This window comes from Thunnus maccoyii, chromosome 10 (assembly GCF_910596095.1).
Source record: "Thunnus maccoyii chromosome 10, fThuMac1.1, whole genome shotgun sequence".
Lineage (NCBI taxonomy): Eukaryota > Metazoa > Chordata > Actinopteri > Scombriformes > Scombridae > Thunnus > Thunnus maccoyii.
In genome coordinates, this window is record NC_056542.1 from 27,960,577 (window position 1) to 27,983,591 (window position 23,015).

Genomic DNA, 23,015 nt, shown 5'->3' on the forward strand with positions numbered 1-23,015 from the left:
AACCAATGGTGAAAGGCCTCCCAGATTCCCCCTCTCTCCAGTGAGGTGGAATACTGCTGGCAGATTACCATACAATTAGCATATCATTAGCATGTCATTACTGTGGCACAGCTTGGCTCGCTGTCTGTGGTGCTATCAGCTCATCAAGGCCTGCACCTTTCTCTGGATACACTACATGTTACACTTACTGCCTCTCTTTCTCTCTCTCACTTTCTTCACATTTTTCACCCCTGCAACAGCGCTCCATTTCACTGTCAGTCTTTTTCTACCTCTCACATTTGATCAGATATGAATCAGTTTTGTTCATAATGTACTGTGCTAAATTAATTAGTATCACCCGTTGTTAATAGGAAGCCACTTTTCTGAACTGACTCTAATAAAACATTCCACACAAACATACATGATTCATTTCAAGCATTAGTATTAATTAGTGGTGTAATGGTACGTGTATTGGTCCCGAACCATTCCATTTGGTACGTAACTTTCTGCGTTTCGCTATTCCCTGTGAACCAAATAATTACTGATGCATTAGCCTAACGCAGGTAATTAGGTAAATGTGTAAAACATAAATTCTAAAATTAGCCCCTTGGATGTATAACTCATATACGGAGTGATGTCAGTATGACACCAGACTGGGAAGAATCTCTTATCTCATTTAAAAAGGATCTCATTTATTGTTTGGGAGCGCTATGGTTTCCAGTAAGTTACCGCAACACTGAACAAACAGTTGCGGAGCAGACAAAAAACTGTGTGCCAACAGTGTTTAACCAAAGTTGGGTATGTCTCTGGAAACACACGATCAAACATGCTATACCATTTGCAACTTGTCAATGATGAGTATATTACATTGCTTGCAGCTATGATGTGGAGGTCTTCACAGGTCCACAATATTGGAAGCGATCCAAAACGGACCCTGGAGTAACCTACCTAAACCCCAAGTACATTAAAAAAATGTTTTAAAAGAGAAACACAAACCGAAGGGGAGCCGAGCACAGCTAGATCTGATCTGAAGGATAGTGGACCCGATCCAAAATACAAGTCAACCTGAACAGACCCTCATCACGATGGAGAACACAAACATTGACAGCAATCAACCAGTTAACAATGACAACAACAGACAGAAGATAATAATCTTATAACCAAGTTAACATTTACATTTTCATTTTGTCGTTTGGCAGATGCTTTTATCCAAAGCGACTTACAATCAAGACAAAACAATCAAGCCTTAATATCTGTGAATCAAATTCCAAAAAAATATTGTCATTTAATAGCATAATTCTTTTACGTTGGCTATGATTCCCTACAATATATTCTCCTGAGGTGATTGTGACACACCACCTGATTAGAGCTGAGCTCAGATCCATTCGGGTCCACCTGGGTCTCAGAGGAGAGTGGTCCTATGAAGACCTTTACTGTAATGTTCCCTCAGATGTCCATTTCAGTCCTTCCATTGTGCCTGCCATGAATAACGAGCACTGGCGCCAATCTCTCTAGAACTATCCACTGTACTAGGAGTAGTTCTCACCACCAGTGGTTCAACATACATTTCTTTGCTTTCTTGCAAAGGGTTAGATGAGAAGATCAGTGAGAAACAGCTAACCTGGCTATGTCTAAAGGTAAAAAAAATTAAAAATTAAATTTTTAATTTAAAAACAAAACAAAAAAAACATCAGAAAACTTAAAACCTGCACTTAAAAAGTTCAATGATTAACACATTGTATGCATATTTAACAAACAAGATAAAATGTGTTAGTGAATGTGTTAATTAATATGATGGTGCACTACTGACATATTCACATTTGTTAATTTGTTATTGACCATACGCCAGTGTCTGTAAGAATTATGACTAATGAGCCACTGTTCAATGTTTACATTTCAAAATCATCTTCATCTGCTCCCGTTAGGGGTTGCCATAGTGGAGCATCCATTTCCATCTCTTCCTGTCCCCTGCAACCTCCTTCTGTCATGCCAACCACCTGCATGTCATCCCTCACCATATCCATAAACCTTCTCTTTGGCCTTCCTCTTTTACTCTCACCTGGCAGCTCCATCTTCAGCATCCTTCTCCCAATATAACCAGCATCTCTCCTCCGCACATGTCCAAACCATCTCAATCTCGCCTAGCTCGCTTTGTCTCCAAACCATCCAACCGAAGCTGTCCCTCTAATATACACATTCATAATCCCGTCCTCATCACTTCCAACAAAAATCTTAGCATCTTCAACTCTGCCACCTCCAGCCCTGGCTCCTGTCTTTTTATCAGTTTTTCCAAACCATAAAACATAGCTGGTCTCACTACCCTCTTGTAAAACTTCCCTTTCGCTCTTGCTGGTACCTTTCTGTCGCAGATCACTCCTGACACTCTTCACCACCCACTCCGCCCTGCCTGCACTCTCTTCCTCATCTCTCTTCCGCACTCCCCATTACTTTGAACAGTTGACCCCAAGTATTTAAACTCATCCACCTTGGCCACCTCTACTCCTTGCATCCTCACCATTCCGCTGTCCTCCTTCCCATTCACGTACATGTATTCTATTCTCCTACTGACTTTCATACCTCTGCCTCTCCAGACCCTCCTCAACCAGCTCCCTATTCTTACTACAGATCACAATGTTATCCGCGAACATCATAGTCCACGGAGACTTCTGCCTGATCTCGTCCGTCAACCTGTCCATCACCATTGAAAACAAGAAAGGGCCTTGAGTCGATCCTTGATGTAATCCCACCTCCACCTTGAACCCATCCGTCACTCCAACCGCACACCTCACCGCTGTCACACTGCCCTCATACATATCCTGCACCACTCTTACATACTTCTCTGCCACTCTCGACTTCCTCATACAATACCACACCTCCTCTCTCGGTACCCCGTCATATGCTTTTTTCTAGACCCTAAAAGACACAATGCAACTCCTTCTGACCTTCTCTATAAACATTCAACTCATCATATGCCTCTTCCTTAGCCTTTGCCACCTTTCTCTTCACCTTACATCACATCTTGTACTCCTCTCTACTTTCTTCATCTCTCTGGCTATCCCACTTCTTCTTTGCCAACCTTTTCCTCTGTATACCTTCCTGTACTTTTTTATTCTACCACCAAGTCTCCTTGTCTTCCTTCCTCTGTCCAGATGACACACCAGGTACCTTCCTACCTGTCTCCCTCACCACTTCGGCAGTAGTTACTAAGACATCCAGCAACTCTTCACTACCACCCAGTGCCTGTCTTAATTCCTCCCTGAACTCCACACAACAATCTTCCTTCTTCAACTTCCACCATTTGACCCTTGGCTCTGCCTTCAATCTCTTCCTCTTCTTGATCTCCAAAGTCATCCTACAGACCATCATCTGTTGCTGTCTAGCTACATTCTCCCCGCCACCACCTTGCAGTCTCCAATCTCATTCAGACTGCACCTCCTGCATAAGACACAGGCCACCCCGTGCTCCTCTTTTGAAATACTTGTTCACCACAGCCATTTCCATCCTTTTCACGAAATCCACCACCATCTGTCCTTCCACATTCCTCTCTTTGACACCATACCTACCCAGCACCTCCTCATCACCTCTTTTCCCCTCACCAACATGTCTACTGAAGTCCCCTCCAATCACCACTCTCTCCTCCTTGGGTATAGTCTCCACTTAATCCAACTCACTCCAGAATTATTCTTTCTCTTCCATCTCACCCCCAACATGCGGGTCATATGCACTGACAACATTCATCACCACATCTTCAGTTTCTAGCTTCATACTCATCACTCTGTCCCATAAGTGGAGCTACCATGGGGGCAGAGGGTGCGACCACCCTAGGGCCCATGCTGAGTAGGGGCCCCGCTGGGGATGTAGCGTGCAACCCAACTGGGCACCTCCGCAAGTGCAGCAGGAATAGTAGAGCTTAACTCTCTTAACTTTTTCTATTCATTGTCTATGGTAGTTAATCCTCCCTTCGACCACAATGTGGGTTGCAATAACAGAATGGCACTATTCGTATATCTGCTTGTTACTCCGCGGGAAGCAAAGACTGCAGAAGTAGTAATTCAGAGTTTATGACTAATTTCACTGAAAACTTCAGCCAAAACATGAGATATTCATGTCTTGTGGTTAAGAGCTATTTGCATTTGTGCATTTGATGAGGCCAGACTATCCAAACTCACTTTGCTGTGGTTGGCAGGTTTGCCACCACGAAGGAGAGGAGGATGAAGTTTTAAAAAGGGATTGTGATATGTACAAAATTTGTTAACCTGTTTGAATTTTTTTTGTCTATGGAGGATGGTGGAATACACAAATGGACTACACTAAACTACAGCAAGATGAGCACAGACAACAGTTGGTGAGTGAAACATGTAACTTCCATAACTTATGGAAGTTATATTACATACTGAATCTTGTACTGGGATTGACAAGCCTGCTGAAGCTTTGAATAAGTGGATTTTCCCTCGTTTTGCATGTATAAGTGGTTCAGTCACCTGTTGACTGTGTGTGGTTTGAGAATGAGCCAGTGCAGAAACTCTGTCTGATTGTTGCTTGTGAGAATTCATTTACGCATATAGAAAACAAGAGTGAGTAAGTTGTGTATTTGATACATGCAGTGATACTTTGACATGAACAAAAACTCTTAAAGAATAAAGAAATGTGTAAACTATTGCATTGTCTATTTTTGATAAGAACATAAATATGCTGTCTAAATGCCATAATGTGGTTTATTGCATTACATCACTATGAAACACTCAGAATTTGTTAACCGTTTTGATAAAAAGACATGTTATCCTACTTTATTATATATCCTACCTTATTTCTTTATAATGACCTGCCTGACTTGGCTTCTGACCACACCACTGCTATTATAAGTGCTTAGCTTCAGACTTAATTTAGCTAACCTTGATAAAAATGTGGGGTCACAAGATGATAAAAAGTTTTAAACAGAAAAAAAGAGCAATTTCTGTTAATTTTTTCCCTAATTGCACTGCTCTTTTCTTGGGGAATACTGGTGGTTTTCACCTTTTCAGCGTTCAACAAAGTTACAAACATCCATAATTACACTTTATTAATTTAAATTTTGATGTATGGTGATGAAGAAAACAGTCAGAATGTTAGATTAATCTGTTGTATAACTCCATGCTTACTGCATCTCAGCACCTATCTGTGTCACTGCCTGTGGCGTTGTAGACTGTCTACTTTGTATTTGAATGAATAGGTCTTATATATTGATGTAGACCACTGTGTCTATTTTATGTTTATGTTATTCCTGTGTAAGAATGACATGGTACTAAGACAGTGTACCTGGCCTGTCACTGTCTATCAGCGGTGGTGCTGAACCGTTCATCAATCGATGCATATAGAGTGCCGCGTGCTGTCCTTGGTTCTGAAACATTTGAACGTGACTGGCAACCTCTTTAATTTTTTGTACTTCAGAACAAGCTTGTCTGACAAGGTGGCTTCACTATATATTTTCTTAGACATACAGTGGGCTTGCTTGGCTCAATAAGTAACAATTTGTGTTTATGGATAGTAGGGGTGTGCCCGAATACAAATACATTATTCGGAAAAGCATAAATAGTGTTTTTTTTTACGATTTGTTTCATACAAATACCTTAAAAATTATTTGTTTTCAGGAAGGAAAAAAAAACATGTCAGTTACATCGTTGTCTCAGTCTCTCTCCTCTGCTCCACTGTTACGTCTGTCAGCAGGTCTCAACGAGGGGAGTCACATCCACCTGCTACATGACACACATTTCCTAATTTGGACATCACTCCCAGAGTTGAGGTTGTATAAAGGTGTATAAATAGGTAGAGGTCTGTCTGCAATGAGGCGATTAGTAGAGTTTTAGCTCAGTAGTCAGCGCAGTCGTCAATGATCTGGGTGACTCCTGTTCACTCTAATACAAAAACAGGATTTTTAAGCCTCTTTCCACTTTGAATACAAATACAAATAATTTTGCCTCAACAAATACAGATACAAATACCGGGCTCTCTGCACATCACTAATGGATAGACAAGATAGGATATATCAGCTACTTTCCTGTTGTGAATTTTAAAATGACTTTATCAGAAGGGCTCCTTGAGAATGCTCCGCCACCTCCGTGCCAAAAGTCTAACTCCGCCCCTGCTCTGTCTGACACTCTCTTTACCTCCAACATGCTCTTGAAATACTCTTCCTTCAGGATTACCCCTACCCCATTTCTCCTCCCATCCACACCATGGTAGAACAGTTTGAACCAACCTCCGATGCTCCTGGCCTTACTCCCCTTCCACCTGGTCTCTTGAACACACAGTATATTTACCTTCCTTCTGTCCATCATATCAGCCAGCTCTCTCCCTTTACCAGTCATAGTGCCGACATTCAAAGTTCCGACTCACCTCCACACTCCTACCCTTATTCCTCTCCCGCTGCCTGCGGACATGCCCTTTCCCTCTCCTTCTCCTTCGCCCAATAGTGGAATAGTTTCCACCGGCACCCTGCTGGTCAACAGTACCAGTGGCGGCCATTGGTAACCCAGGCCTCAACCAAACCGGTATGGGAATCTGATTTATGATCTACATATTTGATTTGGCATAGGTTTTACGCCGGATGTACTTCCTGACGCAATCCTCCCCATTTATTCGGGCTTGGCACCAGTACAAAGAATGCACTGGCTTTATTTCAAAATAACTGCTAAAATGTTATACTCTGCATTTGTTTTCCCTGCCAAAAATGTACCAAACTGTACATTTTGTCTACTATGAAACCCATCGTACTAATAGTGGTATAACTAAATGTATCCTGTGCTTTAATAGAGTTTAGTGTCCCAAAATGAGGCTTTTCCACACTGCCAAGAAACCGTGTTTGGCATGAAAATGGTCATATTTGAGATATTTAATACTGGCACACAATATTGAATATTGGCAGCTTCAATCCAAAATGCTTGTAAGAAGCAATCAACCAAGATTCATATCAAATGTTCTCTCTCTCTCTCCTGTATGTGAACAAACATTCTCTCTCTCTCACACTAGTTTTTATATCACCTGTCAGAGCAGAGGCTGAGCGACACTGTGAGGATGTTAGCACATATTGAGAGGGGGGGAGAGAGAGAGAGAGAGAGAGAGAACCGCAGCATTATGTGAATAAGCATTCAGAGTTATAACATTAATTCATGCCAGCTAATAAAGGAAACATAAGGTTACATTTTAGATTAAACCATCAAACTGCTACAACTATGAGTATGTCATGTTTTCCTTATAGAACAATATTTGTAAAATTTGGTCAAATGCTCTATTGATTTAAATGTACAATACTGACAGTGATACGACCATTAGACAGTAGCAAAGGACTGTTGTTACCTGAGAACCAGTCACTCGTCATTTATAGTATATAATACGTATGAGTTCTCTGCACATCGGTATAAAGGTGGATTTTGTAATAAGGAATTTGCAATTAGTTTATTGTCCTTTCAGAAAGCCATTCTGCATCGGTGGCAATAGTCAGACAAATCCAAGAAAACATTTCAAATAGAAGACATTACAATAGCAAAGTACACTATATAAAACTACAACCAAGAGTAAGTACATAAAAATGCAACATCTTACACCCTGACACTACCAATTAATAAAAAAAGATGGACTGAAATGAAAGTAAAATGAGTGCTGAATTAACTTGACTCCAGCATAAACTATGCCAACCCTGAACAAATTGGTAAAAGGTAACTGTTCTTTGACAATCTCACCAAGTATAAATTGTAACCATGACAGTATTTCAACTCTTACCAGAAATAACCAGGTAGATACATCGTAAGTATAAGAAAACACTAATATTGCAAATTTACAAAGCAGGTAATATCTACGGGTCAGTTGCTGGAAAGCTCCTCTGGTATTACTATATCTACACTGTGTGTTTCTAACACTGCTAACTAATTTGTTATGTTACACTTGAGCTGTAAATATCCCAAAGCTGTGAATACATGGTAATTTATTCACTACAGCTTCATTTTTGTCACGTATTTCTTTCTCACTTTTATTTTTCTCTGCCTATGTAAATAATCACATGCTGAATACATATTAAAATCTTCTATTGCCTGTTAGTGTGTGGGCATAATCATTCATGCCACTACCTTACTGGACCTACACCTGGCTTTAACTCTGTGTCATTTTAGAGCCAGGTTCAGATGACATCAATATAATTTGACTTGATAAGATGACTTTGCCTTCATAGGAGGAGGCGGGTTGAGTGGATAGCTGGATAGTTAAGATAGTTAGATGGAAAAAGGTGGAGATGAGATTGCTGCAGGAGACCACTGTTCATTTCCCGTTGCCGACATTGTGGTGTTTACTGTTGCCATGATGAGGAAGGTTGTGTAACTTTAAGTAAAGTATAAACCACATTTCAAGTGATCATTTTAACCCAAACCATGAAACCTTTCCCTAACCAAGTGTTTTTTGTACCTCAACCTAACCAGACCTTAAACACATCATTGTCACTCCATAAAACATAATTGATTTTTAACAGTGATTTGCAGCAGTTTTGGAAAGCGGAGTATTAAGGTCTTATGGGTCATTCTGAGGTGCATTACTACAGCCGCTAGATGGTGTAAAGATATCTATAGGTCATTTTTTGCTAGCCGAATTTCAGACCTACACTGTCATTTAATTATGAAGATGTGTTGTTTATTCTTATTGTTCTTATTTTTTTGATGCATGTATCTGTTAAGTAAATTAATATCAAGCTGAAAAGCAGTGTTAAAGTAAAAATAATTACAAAAGCCTACCTATGAAGGATTTTTTTTTCATCTACATTGCTCATGTGATATGTATTAATACCAAAATACAAATGCCTTCAATGTGTGCTCTTTTGTAGCTGCAACCACACCCAGCAATGATGTCACAGTGTACTGACACCCTGGAGTACACCTCTACATCACCCCAACAAAGTGGGGTAATGTAGAGGTGTTAAAGGCCCTGAAAACCAACTTTCTGAATCAGATTCCCGATATGAGTGATGGGGTCCTACGTGGATTTCTGCCAAAAAGAGAACGGTTTTGGATATTTCAGTCCAGACATTTTTATATTTGTGTTTTTATCTGAGCTCTTCTTACTAGTTTGAAATGGGCAGGACTCAAAAACGTAATGTCATGTACTTCCATGCGCCAGACAGGAATTAGTAACATCTGAATAAAAAATCTGATGACAGTTGTGGGGTTGTTTGATGATGTTGCCAGGCCACTGTTAATCAAATTGGATGAAACCACATCCAAACAGACCTGATGAAGCAAACTAGTGTTTCACTCTTATTAAATGATACCTAAGGATTTTTCCTTGAACTTTAAAGTCAACTGTTGTTTACTCATGAATATTTAATGTTGGAGAGAAATGTTTTAAATTTAAAAAAAAAAAAAAGTTTTCTGAGGCTTTAAACCATGAAAGGTTAAACTCACCTTGAAAAACAGAGGGTTACTGGAAAAGAAAAAAAAAAAAGTTAATCAAAACTCACTGTGAGTGGAAGTGTGGTCCAGTCGTGTCACAGGAGCCCGTTTGTCTCTATAGTGACTGTGCTGCCTCTGGACCCAGTGAACCTGAAAACAACAACACACAGTATGTAACTATTAGGACAAAGTAAAAATAATCATTTTGGCAAATCCTTGAATGATTAAACCTCAGCTATCAACTATTAGATAGGTGTAACTTTTTGTTTATTGTCTTCTTTTATTGCAATGACAAAAACTACATTTTTTATTCACTTCACTTTGGTGTGGAAAGTGTCCCCACCTTGCCTCACCCAATAGATGCTCATGTACAAAGGCTTTAATAATCTTCAGCCATCTCTGAAGTCTTATTTTAGCTTTGTATGACTTTTTGCCTAGGATTGTGGATTTATGAGGATAAAAGCAAAACAGTGAGAGGGAAGGAGCAAATGAAATATTCTGTCTCAGTCTATAAAAGAGAGGAGAAATCCATAGCACAGAGAGAGTTGGGCATCTTTATGGAGGAGAGTAAAAGGTTACCTCTTCATTAGTTCAAAGAGTACTCGCTCGCGCTCTCCTTTGCAGTCCTATTGTCCTGGGTTAAAAGCAACGAAAACACCCCTGCCTCACCTACACCTCTGTCCTCCGCGACACACATGCACACGCACGCACACACACACTTTCTTTCATAGGCCGCTGCTTGTAGCTTTGATCTGATAAGAGGCTGGTCCTTGTGAAGGTGGGCGCAGTAAATCAAACAACAGATCACAGACACACACGCACACACACGCAAACACACACATATCAGTGTCAGGCCACTATTGTCCTCTTACACTTAAATCAGAGTGGAAGAGGTTGAAAATAAATACTATTAAGAGGCGGCTGCAGCCTTTTATGTCCTAAAAGCCTGCTTGCTTTATTCCCCCTTCATGTTCTTCAATTAGACTCAATTAACAAGAGCTGGTCTAAACTACCCAAGACGACGGGTTTGGGTTGGGGAGGCTGTTAGAGATAAGAACACTGTGTTGTATTAAATACAGGAGTCCTCACACAGGAAGTGGATGTGATGTGTGTAGGTCAGTGAATGTAATCAATTGCTGATCATTACATTTTTAGACAAAATGTTAATCTCTAGCATCATTATATTGTCTAGCATTTTTGTATAGACACAATATAGCAAAAAAAAAAACTCACATTAAAATAGATTTGTTTGTAAAGTTAAATAAATCTGCACATACAATACATATATTCATATAAATATAAAGAAGATGCTCACACAAACACAACTGTATATACAGAGACAAGGACAGTCTCCCAATGACAGCAAGATCCAATTGGTGGAGCCCAGATCCTGCCACATGAAGGCTTTTGATGTGAAGCAGCTACAAAAAGATGCTGAAGCAGGGGAACTTGACAACTATGTCATTATTCAATAAAAACTGGTCCAAATCCAGATACCAAATATTTTTTTGCTTTTTTTGTTTTTTCAAAATCAGCAAATCAGATTCATAGCATAGACAATGAAGCCACTGCGAGACAGAGAGACACAACTGACTGTCGAAGACTTCATTAAGTTAAACAAGGTAAAAATATACTTAACTGTGTTGTTTCTGTCCAAAAAAAAAAAAAGATTGAAAACTATTTTGCCCTAAAACAAATTCATTCCTGACTCTTACCCAGTTGAAAATCAATGGAGTCTGTAGTGCTTCATTCATACCGTTTTGTCCATAAAAATGCACCCTTGTAGCTATTAATCCTTAGCTATTTTATATACATTCAGTAGTGCTTTTCCAGAAGTGTATGCCAGTACGTCTCATTAATATCAGAAACTGAGGGAAACAGTTTGTAACAAACTGCTTGTACACATTACAACACACATGCCACAGACATATCAAATATATAGTTAGTTTGCTATACTGTATATAATTCACAATGCAACATATCACATACAGTACATACACACACAAACACCAAAAAAAAAAAAAAAAAAATCACCTTTTATATTATATTTATATGTGTTTCTAATCTATAAACGATAAAACACAGACATGAACACACACACAGATAACAGTGATGTGACTGCATACGTGTGTGTCTGTGTGTGTGTGTGTGTGTGCCCCAACTACCTTGTAAAAAACCCTCCAGCCTCTCCTCTGGAGGAGCAGCCAGGACATGGTGATCAATACACATGATAGGGAGCTAATCGCTCTCTGTCAAACCAAGCCCTGCCAGCTACTAATGGCACACACTCACTAGGGAGTGAGTGTGTGTGTGTGTGTGTGTGTGTGTGTGTGTGTGTGTGTACGCCTTAATGGCAGATTGAGACTCTTTGGGGAGTGTTGCTCAAAGTTAGACTCAGGGGACGAGGGGCAATTGACCACACTGTCTGTGACACTGACCCCTCCACTGTCAGCACATTCATCATCCAGCTGTGACATATAGGCAGCACACATACACATACATACAGATGCACGCACACATACACGCACACATATATACACAAGTACACATAAAAAGCACACAGTGCACACAGTGTAAAAGAAAATCATGTGTAAATGCTCTGAAAAATAACATCACCAAAAAAAGAAAAGTTTCTTCTAATGGCTGCCCAACATATGTTGCAATATAAAGAAAGTTGGTGCAACTTCAGCATCAAATACAAAAAAAAAAGCTGACATTTCTCCCTTCAAAAGAAAGGCTTGCTAAATGGGAAGAGGGAGAGAAACAGATACAGAAAGAGCAAGGTCTGAAATCAGTGAAAATGGACAAATGCAGGACTATAAAAAAATAAACTTGTTTGGAAAATCGTTTTCCAACAGTGAGGAAGAAAAGAGAGCAGTGGAGCACTTGCATGATTGAACGGCTGAGGTAGAACTGACAGGGACGCTATGTGAATGTGTGAAGGAGGAGGAGAAGAAAGACAGGAAGATAGAGGGACTTAGGATGTATGTGTGTTTTCAGAATATATGTCTGTGTACGGCTCTGCAGAGGAGTGAATGATTGAGCAAGGTGGTGAAGAAACACAGAAAGAAAAGTGTGAGAGTGTATTTGTGTGTACCCCCCTGTGTGTGTGCACACATAATACTCCCATGTCTCTATATGAATGAGTGGATGCGGCGGATGGCAGGCAGCTGCAGCAGTGTGATACGAGCCGAGCTGCACAGATATCAGCGCTGACATTTTGGGCTTCGCTACCCACCCACGGCCCCCTGGGAAAGTGATGGCGATGGCAGCGGCAGTGGCCACATGCCCCTCTCCCCAGCTCACCGCTCCCTCCGCCTGTCAATCACAACGCTGTGCTTCCTGACGCTCTGTCGGCCTTGGCCTGAGCCTGGCGCTGGCTAGACCCATTATGCCACACAGCAGTGAACGCACCACATGACCCAACCCACCAGCACCCAGACCCTGATGCTCCACTGATCCCTATCTGGTTCTCAACACCCCCACCCCACCCGGCAACTCTGTTCCTCTTCATTCAATCTCTTATGTCTAGCAGACTGATAGCCCCAACCTCAGAGCGGGAGAAGAGGGGTTGTGTGTGTGTTACCGCTGACCAGAAGATGAACAGTGAAACCAACACAGAGACATGTTAGAAAAAAGAAAAAAATAAAAGAAAGTGGGTACTCTACAGCAGCGTGCAACAAGGGGAGGGAGGGAAAATTGCATATATTGAAAGAGAGGAGAAAGATAACGTGGAGATACACTCTGGCCCCTCCTCTAGCCTTCTTTTAGGGCACCTCTTGGCCTCCTCTCCCTCCTCCGCCTCGCCCTCCCTCCTCCCCCTCTCCACCCACCCCTGGGCCCTCTGGTGTGTTGCTCACTCCATTGTGTCAGCCTTCAGAAGTGCTCAGTTTGAGTGGCAGGCCGTCACAGATCAGTTCCCTGCTAAAGCGGCCCGGCAGGCCGGGGTGACGGGCCAGGAAGGGATCTAAGTGGGGTTTATCAGCGCTTCTTAACGCCTCTCCGGCTCCCTGACACAAAAGAGAGGGGGTATTAAACATCTAAAGCAAACCAAAAAGCGTGAAAGCTCCTTATAGGGCCGCGGGATTGCGGATGTGACTGGAGTCTTTAAAAAAATAGCAAAGAGAGAGAGAGAGAGAGAGAAAAAAAGAAAAATAAGGAGAGGAGAAAAAAAAAGCACAGAACCGCCTCAGCAGTGAGGGAAAATTCTAATGTTTTTTCTGTCTTGTGTGGACAGAAAAGTGGGTGGTAGAGAGAGACAGACAGACAGAGAGAGAGAGAGAGCATCTGTAGGATCAAGATGGAGCTGAGCAAGTGAAAACTAGCTTAATATTGCTTTCTAGCTCGCCACCTGTTCTACGTATGAAACCCAAGTTTATTACATTCAAAATACTGCATAGTATTTCCAATACCTAAACTAGTTATTACCAGAATAACCCAAACAACAAAATCAATAACAATGAGGGCAACTTGCTAAGGCTTAAATGAATTCTCTCTTTAGCAAACAGCTAACAAAGAACAGGTGTTCAATTCCCCAAGTTTTGATAAACATGGATCATTAATGAAACTAAATGCATGAGTTCACTCTGAAGTACCACCACACTTAAAATACCAATGATAGTTTGCTAGCTAACCAGACACTGCAATTAGCTAACTCTGAGCTAACTAAATCCTAAACAAAACTCTTATATAAAACAAAGTGTTATGATAGGTTTTCTAGTTTAGTAGATTAGTTTGTATACATGTAGAAATTAGAAGGTCAGAATTGATGTCACACAAGGAAGGAACGTGTCTGACTCATAATTAGCCACTGAAGTGCCACACTTGGTTGACTCCAAGAGAGTAAAAGTGCATATTCCTGTACGATACCGCAAAAAATAAATGTTGAATCAAGAATATCAAGAATGGCTACTGTCACCACCAGCCTAATGAGAGGACATAGCGTGGGTGATTCAGAGTCCAGCCCAGTCCTTCAGATTTCCTGCACTAGCTTTGTGTTTTGCGAATTAACAAAAGTCTAATGATGATGTAACACCAGTAACATGAATCAGGAAAATGACATACAACAGTTCATGGTCCACAACATGAAATGACCACAGGTCAAAGACTCTGCCCTTTAATACGGGCTGCCATCATGGGGTTGAATGAGCTACTCTTGATTGTTTGCCTTGTAAATTTTCAGTGCACACATAAAAGGTGAGTGACTTGAGGTACGGTCACATTAGCCTCCTGTCAAATGTAATTGCAGCCTGAGAAAGGATAATATGCCACAGTTGCGTTAGACTTTCTCATTGTCCGTCATCTTGACAGACAAGGTCGTATAAATTCAGTCATCGTCTATTATTACCAGTTATTTTGAGTTCCATTTTTTAATGATGAGACACATTTAATAGCTTTTGTTTTCATTCATTCATTTTCAATTCTAATCATTAATTTACAAAACAAGCTTATAGATTATGTATTTATTTATTTATGGACACCAGATCAATGATTTTTTTTTTCGTGCTGTGACAGTGGAGGCCAACATAACAATGTGGCCATTGTGCCTGAACAGGAAAATATGAACAATGCAATTTTACAAAATTAGACAATTACAATTAAAATATGAACAAACCACATACAAGAAATCAATCGAATTAAACTCAATTAACCTGCTGTAGCCTAGCCTGAGCTCAAATCTTCCTCCTGGTCCATATGGACTTAAACTGGGTGCTCGCTTGTGCGTAATCAAACGAATCAAGGGAGATTGCTGCAGAGACGATTGTCATTTGGTTTCGCGTCTTTGCCTCGGGCAGGCGACTTCTCATGGCCGTTTTAATTTTGTTCTGAAGGCTGAACCCGCGCTCTGCTGCCACACTGGAGACTGGAATTACCAGTGCCACTTCCACATTTCCCCCAAGGAAGTGATCAGAAGTTGGCAAGACTCTGAACGTGGGATTTCCTGCTGAGATCCTGCAAGCACTTGCTTCACCAGGAGGAAAATCCCGCATAGTGCGCTCTTTCTGCACCAGTGGGGCAGCTGCACCCCTCTGTGATTCATTGCGGTAACAGACACACTCCAAAGCATCCAGTCCATAGCTCTTCAACATGCTGTTAGCACCTGGATAGTGAGATGCGTTGAGTGCAGTGTCGAGGTCACCGATGATGCCCACATGCTCCAAAGGGAATCTTTTTTTGATAGATTTAGTTAACTAAAAGGTCTGCGTGTCTACCTGCGTGAGTATGATGCCATAGAACTTGCCGTCTTGTAAAGCCTCAGGTCACTGCTTCACCTGGTCCGTTCATCAAGTCCTCTAGGCTAGCTAGGGTCATGTTCATGATACGTTGGATGGAGGAGATGTTAACATCTTTTTGGAACGTAAGGTTCATGCAGTTCATAATGGCCAAGATGTCAAGTCAGCAGGTGAGTCAAGGCAGGGAACATGTACGTTTGGAGGTGCTTTCTAATACCCTTAGCTACCAGGAAGTCTCTCGCAGCTTCCTCCTCCTCCAACACCAGAGCAACCCAGTTGGCACGTATGCCCTTAACTGCCCTCTCTGGCGACAGCCAGTGTGTAGTCGATGGTTGTTTTAGGCTCAGCAGGTCGTGTTCCTCCATTTTGTTTTGGAGTTCATTTAGTCGGTGTGTTTGAATGAGGGAATTCTTGTATTATGGAATTCAGTTATCATCCATTTTATAATGTACACACTTATCCTCCATGAAAAAGGCCTATTCGCCGGTGCTAATGTGACTGCACCTTAAGCATATAGCAGCACATACTGTATAAGGCAAAGCCTGCATGTGCAAAACAGCACTGTAAAAAATGTTTTAAATTAGCCACCACATTTTAAACCATGTGTCATGTCACAAACACTGCCAAGGCAAGCTTACTCAGTATTATGTGTATTATGTGTATTTACAATTGAGTAGACTTCATAAATGACAAAAGCAAAAACTGTTTTGTTTGTTTGATCTATCTACTGTATGTTCAAACCACTTATTGCAATGTGAGACAAGGTTTTGTTACCACTGAGAAAAATGGAATAAATTCTACACTTCTTTGCAAACAATGGTTTTGCTGGCTCAGCTTAGCTGTATCTTAAGTATTTGTTTCATGACAAACGTGAGATTAGCCGCTGATAGGCTAACTAAACCTTACATTGGTTGGATAAGCACCACTTAAAATGTGTTGGAGCCATGTTGGATTGGCTGATTGACCTGATGTTGGCTTCTGATGATTACATCTTCTGATCCTGGTAAAAACAGGTAACTCCTTATATCATTTTGTTTAATTTTCTTTCTTTTTTGTCTATATGACGACAACACCAGTTCTGCATGTCTTTTGACTGTCTCTGTCTCTGAGCCTTGCTGCTGCTGGCTAGAGAGGCAGTAACAATTAAGCACAGCTTCCACACAGCTGCAGCTTACATTAAGTAGACAGACCTAAAGACAAGGAAATAAACTGTTAAAACCAGGACCAATGCCTGACTATGTGTGTGTAATAAGTGTGCAGGGGGCAGGGGGTTAGCGTCCAAGATGTTTTGTGAAAGGTCAGAGTAGAGTTTAGTCAAAGACATGTCTGTGTGTTTGAGTGAAACTGCAAGAGTGTGAGGACAGTTAGGATGACGGTCGCTGAGGGGAGGCGGGGCCTGAAGTAATCAAAGCACAGAGAGACATGAGAGAAGAAAGAAAACACACAGATATTACTATATTCCTGTTTGTATGTGTTAAGATAATGTGCGTAAGTGTGTCTTTGTATCTGTTTAGGTCACAATGTATGTGGGTAATATGTGTTAGCTATGTGAAAGCGACAGTGAGTGTTTGTGTGTGTGTGTAATGCAGCCTTATCTGTGTGTTGTCTCAGAGCCCTCACATGTTTGTGTAGAGCTGTTTTTCCACAGCCTTGCTAATTATATCATTAGTAGTGCGGTTAATACAAGAGCTGATTGTTGCTTTGCTGACAGAGGGTCGGGATTACATGGTGGCAAAACCTCCTCCTCCTCTGAGAGACCACCACGGACCTTGATTGCGTGTGTGTGTGTGTGTGTGTGTGTGTGTGTATATGTGTGTGTGCTGTACACAATAGGCTGTTATAGTCCAGCTCTCCACATATGAACCTCAGAGCCTCATTCCTATGGACTGCTGTAACTAAATGCTGCAGATTGCACTGATTTATGGCATGTGTTTATCGATCCTCTGTTAGGGAACGCCATCATATTCATGATTACAGTACTGTTCTTTTCAGGACCTAAACAATAATTTGCTTTAACTCTGATGGAGGTATTTTTGATATTTTATAATCCATGATCATTTGTCATCATGGTTCCTCATCATTATCTAGACATTGTAAAATATATTGTCTGTTTCACTTTCACTTCTTTTAGATCATATTATTAAAGTATATTTCTCAGCACTGTATAGTTATAACAATAGTACATGATGTGTTGTCATAATACTGTTACATGAGTGTAATGTACATTTTTTGGCACATTAACATAATCCAGTAGGCATGTGATGTCACTTGAATTGACAGACTGTTAAAATCACATCAGATGACATTGTATAATCATACTGTAACTGCACCTGCACAGTAGTTACGATCAGTTTACCTATGTGGCAATAAATTTGACTTAAATTAAAGTTTATTACTGTATTATGGGAAACTAAGTGGTTGACAAGAAATATTGTACAGAGGTCTTTGCCATCTTCACTGAATTGTATTTTAAGTTAGCATTTAAAGTAAAATAAAATAAAGCCTTTAACAATTCAAATATTTGAAGAGGATTTTAACAGCACACCAACACAGTTCACAGCCAGTTTGTTTGACCTCATCTTCAGAGCATTTTAGTTGCACATCCATCCTCATGTGGTGTAATTTATAAAGCGATTTTGATGGTGGGCTAAATCCAAGGATGCTGGATTTGATTGTTGTGTACAAAAACATCAAAATCATGACGAGGAAAGGTTTCTGACCTTTTATTCTGGTTTTAGAGGCTATAACGCTGAAACCTCTCCTGATGTTCAACAGACAAGATTTTACCAGTTCTGAAACTTTCAACACTTTTACTTAAAATTCAAAAACTTCATGGAGAACTAGGAACAAACAACACACAGTTTAGTTCCACCTCTCAAGTGGAGTCGATCTAATGCATGAAAACACCATCTCATAATGCTTTTGCCACACAACGATACACCAGTAAGTGTCTTTCATTTTGAACAAATACAATGCTTTCAAAAGAATAACACACTTAACACCTTATGTGTGATTCCAGGATGGCAATTTTATCATGTTATTGTGACTCGTAATAGTGTTAATTCCCCTAGAAGCCAGTTTGTCAAGAATTAAACTAACACCAACTTAGTCTTAACATTGCTACTTACTAAACCTTGCATGGTGCAGTAATTAGTGAGCTCTGTAATGTAACCCACCTGCCATGCGATGCAAAGAACAGTGTGTGATGCAAAGTGAGAAACAGCAGAGGTTTCTGTAGACAGAGGCCTGGTCAGAGGTGGGCGGATGGAGTATAGCTCAGGCGTTGGCAGCTTGCCATCTACTGTAGCTAACACATTGTAATTGTGTTTGGCAACAAATAACCCACCATAAATACATCATCCATAAAATTATGACAATATTGACTGTTTTTAGCCTAAAAATGCAATTAAAGCAGATTCTATTAGTCTGATTGGTTCAAGTACTCGGAAATGATCTACCAAATAAAGAAGTTTCTCTGTTGGGTTCAAGTTAGTGGTATTAGAGAGCTTTTTTTTCTAAAAAAAGAAGCTAAAAAGAAAGATTAGTTCACATATAACACAGCCAACCAACAGACCTCTATGGCAAGGCATTTAGGAATGCAACAGTAGCTGGTGAGGCAATGTCTAACTATGCAATTGTTCATTATCCTAAAACATTATTTGTGCAATCCGTTAAATTTAAGACTCATTACAGAATGTGGGGAATTTTGGGGGTGCAAATTCATTTTCACATAAAGTTACGATGGTAGAAAAGTAATTAAAGTTACAGTTTAATGAAATCATGAAGCATACATGGAGTCATTGGAGATTGCGCATAAATTACTTCAATTAATCACACGCAGACTGACTCAGATGATAAGTCTGAATCAGAAACTTTGGAACCTTCTCTCTTTTTACTTTCTGTCCATTTCTCTTGCTTGAATGTGTGTGCGTGTGTGTGTGTGTGCTTTGTGCCGTTTGTGTGTGTGTGTGTGTGTGTGTGTGATATTGAAGGGGCAGTGCGTTGGGGAAGGGCCAGAGGTCTGGTGCACCCTGGAGAAAGGACAGGGCCGAAGCTCCGACCCCTCCCGTCCCTCCTCCTTCACCCTGTGCTGTCATGGGATGTCTCCGTGGGTGACGGTTTCCCTGGCAACGGAAGCCCGGTGAGGAGGCTGCATTGTGCGCTCTGAGTGTGATGCAGAACGGCTTGTTGAAGGTTGCGAGGGAGGGGGGCGCAAAGTGATATTGGGTGGAACAGGTACACGAGCTACACATGCAAGGTAAACAACTTTCAGCCATTACTCACCACAATGCTCTGTTTCTGTTTTTTTTTTTTTCTCCTTCTCGCTAATCAACACTAGACCCTGATTAAAACAGCAACACCAGCCAAATGAACTTCCATTTGCATATACATGCTGTGTAAAATCAGAAGCAAAGCCTGGGTGTGAATTCACCTTGACGTGGCCGTGTTAAATGCATCAAACAGTCACGTCTAAGTAGCTGAACGCTCTGATTTGCTGTAGTTACAAATCCATTTCCCGCTGTGTTACACAGACAGAGAGAGTCAGGCCAAAAAAAAACAAAAAAAAAAAAACAACCTCAGAGTGGCAGCTTTAAGACCAGTCCAGACCAAAGATTCACAACGAGACGAGTTGAAACTTGCAACTACTTATAATGCACCAGCGTGCAACATTTTGAAACCTGCCAGTTTACACGATAGACTATATAAATATGGACGACACGTCTCCACTTCCTGCCGCTATGCAAAAGTGAAGCCAAAATATCTCCTTTGCAGGAGCTGCCATCTTGCTTGTGTGATGTCATTTGGCGGCAGAGTCTGCACAGTAGAGTCATGCGGTGGGATGACGGCCGGCGGGATACGTCCCCTCAGCCATCCTGCTGCCTGATGGAAGTTTGAAAGCCGCCGTCACAGCTGTCAATCATGATGTCATACCCCCTTTTTATGTCATCAAATAACTAATTAAAGGCAAACTTATCAGAAAAATATTAGCGTGATAATAACTACCTAAAATGACATATATTTTGATTTTTTAGTTTGGCTCATGTCCCATCCGCTAATATGGAGGAGGCAGGGCTTCTGACCTATACTGCAGCCAGCCACAAGGGGGTGCTCAAGATGTTTTGACTTCACTTTTGGAGAGCTGTCATGTCATCCATATTTATATACAGACAATGTTTTACACCATGGCTGTATAAAGAGAACTGGATGCAGGAACAGTGCTGGGCTTTGAGGCTAATTTGACATAGTGGCCAAACTGTGTAATTACAACGTCATGTGATGCTATTGGGCCCAAAAAGACTTTTCCCCCATAGTCTTACATTGTGAAAGAGACATCTGTAAATTAGCAGATGACTCGTCTGACTGTCATAATTTGATCCATTCCAGTTCTCTTTATACATCCACCATTTACACCAATGTGACTAGACAAGATGGTGTATTGTTTCTGTAGCAACGACTCTCTGTACTTCTGTTCTAACTGCTGGATTTTCAGGCTTTTTCGTAGCTGGACACTTTGTAGCGTCTTAAAATATGAATAAGAATAGTGTTAGTGAGTTACTTGCTACAGCTGCAGTTCTAGCATTGATGAAATGGCGAAAACATAGCAGGGGTGTCCCCGTTCAATAAACCAAATCAGACTTTGGATTGCACTTATATTGCAAATGTTAATGCTTGTGTCATACAGTCACAGCTGTTCCTCAAACAAATTGATGAGGTGATCCTCTCTTTCCTCCATCAAACATTCAGTCATTTCGACCAGCTGACAGTTTGTAACTGACTTGACCAGCTGACTTCACAATGAGCTCATTGGCTATTGAAACAGGTGACGGTACATTATGTTCTAAAACCCGCCACTGGCAACATGACCAGCTGAGTCGCAGGTGACACCACCAGTCAGCTTGAGTTGAGCTGAGCTGAGATGGGCCTTTTTACACTGCTGCAATGTTCTAAAACGGTTTTGTCTTGTCGTGAAACCCTGGTCTAAACCGGCCCTTAGGGAACCTGTAGCTTGATTCCCCCTCTAGATCCTAACACAGAATTTTATTCAGCAGAGTGTTTATTTATCAAGACAATTAAAAACACTTACCCCTGCTGTGGTTGCCAGTCTGTTCTCAAAGGAGGCTCTGTCAGGGCGCCCCCTGCTGTCTCTCAGGGTGAACAGACACTTCAGACTGCCAACCTGTCAGCATGGAAACAAGCACTGTGGTCAGTATATAGAACCACTCACTTTCATGACCTAAAGGGTTACAGGAAACAAGATTTGATATAAAAATGTGTTTAGTCAAGTGCCTTTTATTTAAGATTTAGAAAATATTACACCCTCCAAAGCTCAGGGTATGATGAGAATGTAAAATGATGCTGAAAAAACATGCAAGTGTTTTCATCATTACAGAGAGACCACGACATGTAAAGTGTGAGGGTCAAACACATTCCGCCTTAATCACCCATACGACCCTTTGCGCAACATGATTTCAGTGCATCCCCTTCGGCCATCTGTCTTGTGTGAGTTTTCTGGGAGAGGTGGGCCCGAAATCAAATAGCACACAGTTTATCTAACCTTATCCTGGGCTTTTCATTTCCAAGCCTTATAAACTCAATCGTATTGACCGCCTGGGAGAGTTAGAACTAACTAAGTGAAATCTACTCGGCGGCAATTGTGTGCAAGGCGCACGTCGCGTGTGTGTGTGCCTTGCTGATTCTATCTTCCTTCACTTTCATTCTCTCTATTCTCTGTCCCTGAGGTGCATCAGGGCTGAGACTGCCGAGTAAATTGTCCCAAATTGAGTTCCTTCTTGCCGGCAGATACAGGCCACATCCCGACCGTTTAGAGCGACACAGAGAGAGAGAGGGGGAGAGAGAGAAAGAAAACAATCACAGCGCACATCACTCGCTTGAAAATTTTCACTCTAATTTCTCTCTTTGCCTTTCTTTTCTACCCACCCTCCCCGTCTCTCCTTCTTTTTCTCTCCTCTGCTGATTTCCCCGCTGCCTCTCTTTCTTCTCCCGGCACATTATTCTTCTGCTTCTTCTTCTTTATGTCACTCCCTGTGTGTCTCCCCTTGTCTTTGTCTGCTGCGATAGGTATACATCAGTCTTTCCTTGCTCAGCTTGGCTTTTTTCCCCCCTTTGATGATTCTCTCCCCTTCCTCTATCTTTTTCCATCCTTTCTCCCTTGATCCCTGTTACTTTTCTCCATCTCCCCTACCAACAGTATTTCACTTCCCCTCTCTGTGTCCTTTTTTTCACCCCGGTTTCTATCCCTTCTGTTCGCCCCTCCTTTGCTCTCTCATCTCACCCTCCATGGCTGGCTGTACCCGGTGACATAGTACCCATCAGTGCAGACCTCCTGGGTGGAGGAGTCTCGCTCCAACAATAATCACACAGTAAGTTCATAACG

At 41.2% G+C, this 23,015-nt stretch overlaps 1 protein-coding gene across 4 annotated transcripts in view; it reads right to left on the reverse strand.

Moving 5' to 3' along the window:
• The window catches only part of LOC121906286 (neuroendocrine convertase 1-like), a 185,078-nt gene that overhangs the window by 140,916 nt on the left and 21,147 nt on the right, over positions 1 to 23,015 (reverse strand). For all 4 annotated transcript variants that reach the window (XM_042425076.1, XM_042425077.1, XM_042425075.1 and 1 more), the window contains exons 3-4: positions 21,705 to 21,797; positions 9,455 to 9,536 (exon numbers count right to left, since the gene is read on the reverse strand). In XM_042425076.1, coding sequence (XP_042281010.1) covers positions 9,455 to 9,536; positions 21,705 to 21,797 — 175 coding nt within the window. The remainder of the gene's footprint in view (positions 1 to 9,454; positions 9,537 to 21,704; positions 21,798 to 23,015) is intronic.